At 37.4% G+C, this 7,312-nt stretch overlaps 2 protein-coding genes across 2 annotated transcripts; one reads left to right on the top strand and one right to left on the bottom strand.

Annotated features, from left to right (window-relative positions):
* Positions 1-1,155: 1,155 nt before the first annotated feature.
* Positions 1,156-5,279, top strand: LOC103957598 (agamous-like MADS-box protein AGL15). Its single transcript, XM_009369780.3, has 8 exons — positions 1,156-1,653; positions 2,930-3,005; positions 3,325-3,395; positions 3,480-3,579; positions 3,712-3,753; positions 4,262-4,303; positions 4,414-4,589; positions 4,872-5,279. The coding sequence occupies exons 1-8, from the start codon at positions 1,472-1,474 to the stop codon at positions 4,954-4,956; spliced, it is 774 nt and encodes a 257-aa protein (XP_009368055.1). The 5' UTR covers positions 1,156-1,471; the 3' UTR covers positions 4,957-5,279.
* Positions 5,280-5,805: 526 nt separating this feature from the next.
* Positions 5,806-6,723, bottom strand: LOC103957671 (protein BPS1, chloroplastic-like). The gene has a single exon (XM_009369864.2). The coding sequence runs from the start codon at positions 6,721-6,723 to the stop codon at positions 5,806-5,808; it is 918 nt and encodes a 305-aa protein (XP_009368139.2).
* Positions 6,724-7,312: the final 589 nt, after the last annotated feature.

The following is a 7,312-nucleotide window of genomic DNA, read 5'->3' as shown; positions in this document are numbered from 1 at the left end:
CATACCAAAAGTTTTGTGTTTGATTCCTCTTTTAGAATTGCTTGATAATCCCCATCACAACTAATAAACCTAGGCTGAATAATCATTTCACCTCAACCAAACTTGTACACAAATATATTTTGTAGCAAAAAAATCATTTAATTCAGGGAAAATATCTTTTGCAAGCCAAATGAGTAATGAGACCCTTCCCAATTTAACAATTACAGCAAAGAAGAGAAGTGCTTTTACAAACAAACTAGGCAACTCCCAATTCTCTAAAAGTGGAAGTAATTCAAAAGTGCTTTTTCAAACAAACTAGCCAATTCCCATATGCTCCAAATTTGGAAGTGGCTTTACTAAATGTAACACTCGGATAGTTGCAATATGTAACCAAAAACTTCTTAATGTGGCAAATAGAGATTCCCAAAGTGGGCTCCACAATACAAATGTGGCAAATTGGATAGCAAAGGCATTAGAGGGCATACACTCTCCCTCCCAAAACAGAAAAAAGCACACAAAACAAAATGCCCCTCTCTCTCTTATTTTGGTAGAGGATTTACTATTTCTAGCACTAAATATTAAACTACCATGTTTATAGCACACAGATAGATAATACGATAATTTACACCAAATTATTAAAATTATAGTGAGAGAGGAGTTTGGACTGAAAACATAGTGTTAAAAAAATTAACTGCATCTGTCACGGCAGTTCACAACTTACATAATGAAGTTTTGAAAGGAAAGGGATCCTCGGATCCCTTCCACCTAAGTCAGCTAAGCAAAAAATCCAGATCCTTAAAATTTGATTTAACGGTTAAAATTATTATAACTTTTAATAGGACTTTCTGTTTATAACCGTTTGATCAAATTTCAAAGATTCAGATTTTTTGTTCATTTTGCTCAGGTGGAAGGGATCCGGAAACAATCTATTTCCGTTTTGAAACGGCCAAGTGGGACCCCTAAGCAAGACCGACTAAACAGTTTCCAACTCGAAATACAATAAATAATAGGTAAAAAATGGTTAGGAAGTAAAAGTGGGACCCAGAATGCCAAATGTGGGAAAACAGAGTCATGCAACCACTCTCTAAATAGTAAACAGAGCCATGCAAACTTGCCGTTTCCAAGCTTTCGCCATTTGGGGTATAAACGCTTTCTTTCTATTTCTCTCTCACACCAACACACGCCCCTTTATCTTCTCCCCAATCTAATTTTGGCAACGCCCCCTTCCCCCTTCAGCCCCACCCTCTCTCCCCCAAAGAACCAAACCCTCAGAACAACGCCTCCTAGAGAGAGAGAAAGAGAGAGAGAGAGAGAGAAAGAGGGGTAGAGCGGAACGGCGCACAACTCTTTTGGACTTTTAGTTTTAGAGAGAAAATTTTAAATGGTATTCAAGTTTTTCTGCTAAAGTTGGTGGCTTTTCTGGGTTTTTGAGCATTTGGGTTTTTTTAATATATTTTTTGTTGGAGGGGTTATTGAGAGTTTGAGAGAAATAATGGGAAGGGGGAAGATTGAGATCAAGAGGATTGAGAATGCAAATAGCAGACAAGTCACATTCTCAAAGAGACGTTCTGGGTTGCTCAAAAAAGCTCAGGAATTGGCTATTCTCTGTGATGCTGAGGTTGCTGTCATTATCTTCTCCAATACTGGAAAGCTTTTTGAATTTTCCAGTGCTGGGTATGTTTCTGAATTTTTACTTTTTACTTTTTAAATTCTGGGTACAAATTTTCAATTTTTTTTCATCTTCTTCTGAATTTTTTAGGTTCATGCATGTGTTTCTGATCATGTTTCTCTGATGGGTTTTACTCTTTTTGGATAAAGATTTTGTCTTTGAATATGAATTTATCTGGGGTTTTGGTTTTTCCATTTTTACTGTTGATTTGTTTTTCTTTCTTAAAATAGGGACTAGTGGATGATCCTGTTCCCCTTTTCCCTTTTTCTTATTTGGGTTTGTGTGAATGTCTGGGATGGTCATTTTACTTATGAAGTTGGGTTTTCTTTTCTTATATATTCTTCCTTACCCTGTTGCCTATAATCTTATAATTGTTGATTTGGGGCGATTTCTCCTTTGAATTGATCTTCTTATGAGCAAATTTTGAAGTGGTTGTGCAAATATTTGAATATAACTTGGTTAACATTGAGTTTACAAGTATTTTTTTGAGACTTTGAGTGAAGTCTGCTCCAACTTTTATATTGTTTGATCAATTGAATCTGCAATGGACCTTGGTAAGCTACTAGTACTGGTGATGATTCTGAACTATCAGAAAGGCTGATTTCAGCTAATAACTCTGGATAATTTAGTGCTAAATCCGATAGCAGAATCGAAACCACTTTCACTTCCTCTTGAACTTCTCAAAGTTGAAACTGCCATGTTTGGTTGTTGCTCCTTTGTGCATCTTCCAAAGTTAGGCAGTGGTTTATTTTTGGGATTTGAATATCCAGATGCTCTTTTCTCTTGTCCAAGCGAGCTACATTGTGCTAAAATGGGGTAAAAGTTTACTTTTAAAACTATTGCCTGGTTGAAATACCTGATGCAATGCTATTGTGAGAAACCCTTTAATTTTCCTCTAAAGATGCCCTACACTCTATGTTGAAGGTGTTTCCTTCCTCTATCAGGCCAATCGATCTGAAACGCTTCACTGGCAATAAGCCAGCATTCAATAACTCTTTAATTTAAACGTGAATTAAGGAATGAACCGACGTATTTGACTGATTATTTGTAATATGGGTGTTGGTTCGGATTTCCACGGAGCCATGTTTGTATTTCTGCTATATTTTTGTTTCCTGGAAATTTTGGGCAAACTCATTGTGGATGGTTGCATCTATCTTGTGTACCTTGTGAAACAATTTAGAAATGTTGCTGCAAATGAAGCGATAAAGAAAGTTGAAATTAACTGTGCTCTTCATGTATAAAAAGAACACGGCTGATGTTTATTTGTTCTTCTTTTTGTAGTATGATGCGAACTCTTTCAAGATACAACAAGTGTTTAGATTCTTCAGAAGATGCACCAGAAGAAGGCAAGGCAGAGGTATTGTTCTCACAAGTTTATGCACTTGCCACTAGTTGATCTTTTGCGTTGTAGCACTTGAAATTTTAACATGGACAAATTTTTTTTATCTGTTGTCCTATTTTGGTTCTTCCTGCGTTAGTTTGTATGTCCTCCAGTTGCATGTCAGTCTCTTATTCGTACGTTTGACAAAGTGAAAAATACTTTTGTGCCAATTTTTCCTATGTTCAAAATTTTTTTGTTTCTCCTATGTAAACTATGCTAACCTCCTTTGGAGCAAGAACCTCACATAACATTTTCACGAAGAATTGCAGCAACCATTGTTTTTTCGTGTTTGTAGATTCAGAAGCAAGACTGCAAGGAGCTGGATAATCTAAAGGATGAATATGCAAAGCTACAAAAGAAACAATTGTATGTATTTACTCAATTATTAGATCTAATAGCTTTATATTTTTGGAGTACTGCGTGTAAGATTATTATTTTCTGATTGTGTAGAAGGCTGTTGGGTAAGGAGTTGACTGATTTGAGCTTGAAAGAATTGCAGCAACTAGAACAGCAATTGAATGAAGGATTACTGACAGTGAAGGAGAGGAAGGTACAAATTATATTTTTCCCTTGTTTCGTTTTTTTTCTTTGAGGTACTCAGCAGGGATGTCAGATTATTGCAGATTAACATCTACTCATATCTGCAATCTGTAAGGCCTAAATACACGTTCTAATATTTCAGGAGCAACTACTGACGGAGCAACTAGAGCAATCAAGAGTACAGGTATGTGGAAGTACCAAAGTAGCACCGAGTCTTACTTGAAGTTTGAGATGTAAGCAGTAGCAGTAGCATTGAGTAGTAAGTTGAAGTATCAATTTTCTAAAGAACTAATATTCATTCCTGCAAAACATATCTGATACAGAATTTCAGTTTCAGTTTACCCAATATATTATTGTTCTAAATAAGCTAATTTTTCTTTGAATTTTGATCTAAGTATACAAACAATGATTTAAAGCAAAAGACAAATAGAAAGAGGGATAAAAATGAGACAAAACACAACGTTCTGCTAATTGAAAAGGTGACAGGAGAAGAAGAAAGTGACTAATCTTGACTGGAAAGTTTTCCATTTATCAATACTTATGTTGTGGTTTAGAAGTTTGGCTTCTTGGTAAAAGTTGCACTATGACCTTGAATCTTCATCCGTACGGATTGCAAATACTAGTTGATTCAATTAGTGTCATAAAAAGGGACAATTCTGGTTTTAACTTGTCATCTATTTTGTTTCCTCCAGGAACAACGTGCTGTACTTGAGAATGAAACGTTACGCAGACAGGCAAGTTACATTCATCTTGCTATATGTAAATTTTATCAGTTTCACGTTACCCGGCCTTTGAGTGATATCCTCTTACACAGTGTCTACTTTGGCATATCATTTCTATGTAGGTTGAGGAGCTTCGATGTTTGTTTCCACAAACTGACCGTGCAGTACAATCTTATTTGGAATATTATCCTGTGGAGAAAACTAAATCCCTTGTAAACCATGGTGTCACAAGTAGTCCTGATTTGGTCAGTAATTTTGCATTTGAGAACGGCGATTCTGACACCACCTTGCAGCTAGGGTACTCTTCATTCCTTAATATTCGTGCTTGATATTTCTTTCAAAGAGCAGAAGAGTCTATGATTAAAAGTCATAGGCTCAAGTTACATTCTAAACTAATAGGCTCAAACAAATATTGGGGACGGTTCGTTAGGATGAGCCAACCAAAATTTACCCTAGCCCTGTTAAGCAAAATATTAATTTAGTTCCTCGTACAGTGTTTCGTTTTACAAAATGATTTGTAAGAAGTCTCTCAAGTGAAAATAACATTGTTCTTTTACTCCATCGGTTTTAATTTTACCAGGCTGCCAAGTGATGCTTGTGGGAAGAGGAAAGCTCCAGAAAGAGAAGCCAACTCCAATGACTCAGGGAGCCAATTAGGTCTGTAATTGTTTATGAGGATCTCTTTTCTGTAGGATCAACAGATGCTAGAGAGAAGTTGATACAGTCGAGAGTGTAGTGTAGCAACCCTTCCTTGAAAGGTCAGTAACTTGTAAAAGAGTGTAGAATCGTTAGGACCCCCAAATCATCGATGTGGTGTCATAGAAGATCCTTTCTTGGGAAGGTTTGGCTGATGAAGAGGAAACTGTCCTAGTTAGTTTTTACTAGTTTGTTTTGTATCTTCTTTCAGGTCGGAGAAAAGAAACAAAGGAAAATGTTAACTGTTTTCGAAATTGCAAGTTTTAGCTCCTCTTTCATAGTCGGATCAAGACGTTTAGAGCACCTAGAGTACTTGTTGAAGTTTCTTAATCTCAGGCTCTCGGCCATTATTTGAAATTGAAAGGTTCAAGTTATGGACCCATGTTATGGAGAATACCAAGCCCTTTATTTCCATAAACAATGGCCTGTGTTTATGTGAAGTTGGAACTGACTGATGTTGAAGAATCGGCGGATGAGTTGTGGTTAAGGGTGAAATACCTCTTGAACTTGGAGCGAGCCGATTCTCCTCGAAATGTACCAAAAATTGAGATGACTCATAAATTTGGTCTACCTAGCATTGCTCGTAGTTTTAATTATTGCTCCGTGCTTACAAAATCTCTCTTATCGTCTCACAAAATTTTGGGCTAAACTTCATGTTCCGGGTTATATATTATTGAAAAGGAAATAAACATACTGGTTGGATCATTTGAAATCTGAATTTTTACTTCATTTTTACTATATACAAACTCTGATTTACAAGCTAAAATCAATAAAAACACAACATTGTTCTGTACAAAGTGAATTATACAATTGGTCTTCTATTTCTTTTGCTGTGGAAGGCCATTGAGCAATTGATTTCTCCCGGCCAAAACCTTGTCGAAGACGGAATCCACCTCCTTTCCCAAACCGTCCACAAACTTCTCAAAAACTTCTAATTTTCTTCTCAATTTCTCAGCTTCTGCTCCACAGTTTTTTCCAATTCCGATTGCCGCTGCAAGGCCAGTCACGGCATCATTAAGCTCCTTCACCTCCTTCAATCCACCATTTCTCTTCATTATTTCACTCACTCTCGAATTCAACCCCGAAAGCAACGAGTCAACAAACCTTTCACCAGAATTCCTCACCTCCGAGTATGGCTTGGGATTCCCAACTAATCCAGACATCAAAATCCCACCTAGCCAGAATACGATTCCCTGCATAACCTCCAAAGCTTGATGAACCACTGTTTCCTTGCTAATCAAGCAGCTTCCTTTCGCAACCTCTTCATTTCCTTGGCATCTGATTCCGTTGCTCAAACCCTTTGGTTGGAATTGGATTGCCTTCAGATGCTCCAAAGCCGAAGAAGGCGACGATTTCTCCACCAGGCTCAATCCATGAGCCAGCGAAACCCTAGCCTTCCCAAGATTAGACAGAGAAGAACTGGCAGAATTGCAAAGGTCCAACAAACTCAAACTGTATTTGAGGTACTCATCCACAGAAGCAGCTTCCCATCTGCTCATTGGAAAATCTGCTTCCACAACCAGCTTTGCAAAAGCACTTTGGACGATGGGTAGGAGCTCAAAGCACTGTTGAATCCATGGAAATGATGGAATCTCTGACCCTGCAGATTTTGTTGAACTGAGAGGCAACAACTTTTTCAAGGAGTTTGAAACATGGGTTTGGAAGGCATCCAGAGATGCCGATAAGGCGGGTTCCGACGGGTGGTGGTGGTTGTGGGGGTGGTGGTGATTCTCCATCTTGGAGTAGATTTGGTTAAACTTTTGCACCAAGAGAACCATTGCAAATTAATTAGGGTTTTGGTATGGAAATTTGGTTTGTGCTGTGTTATATAAGTTGTGGGGTTTGGGTTGAAAAAGTCCACATGGCGTGTTCGTTTTGGCTGAACACATGGACACAGAAAAGATTTGAAATCAGGTGCGTGCCATTAGGTCAATTACCAATTGAAAATTATAAAAAACCGAGGGACATTGGCGGCGGTCAAATGTTCTTATCTTGTTCGTTTGTACTAATCCTTGAAAGACACGATTTGGAGCAATGCAATTGGATCCACTTGTTGTTGCCTTCAAATGCAAGCTAACATATAGGAAGGATCGATGATGGAGATTGTCTATTATTTGTCTTGCAAAGTTGAGCATCTAAGTAAGTAATGTTCTTCAATCCCGAGCATGTTTCATATTAGTGATGTTACTCAGTTTAATACGTGAATAACACATATTAAATTATATATAAGCATATAATGTTGGAACGAAGTGATTGTTGCATTTCTCTTTTCACAACATGTGTTCTAATTTATTTCTAGTCTTAAGTTTTGAGAATTCAAGAAAA

The sequence above is a fragment of a genome, unplaced genomic scaffold (assembly GCF_019419815.1).
Source record: "Pyrus x bretschneideri cultivar Hongxiangsu unplaced genomic scaffold, Pyrus_bretschneideri_v1 Contig24, whole genome shotgun sequence".
In the NCBI taxonomy this organism is placed as follows: domain Eukaryota; kingdom Viridiplantae; phylum Streptophyta; class Magnoliopsida; order Rosales; family Rosaceae; genus Pyrus; species Pyrus x bretschneideri.
The sequence above is the reverse complement of the archived record's forward strand: the minus strand, read 5'-3'. Positions and strand labels throughout refer to the sequence as shown.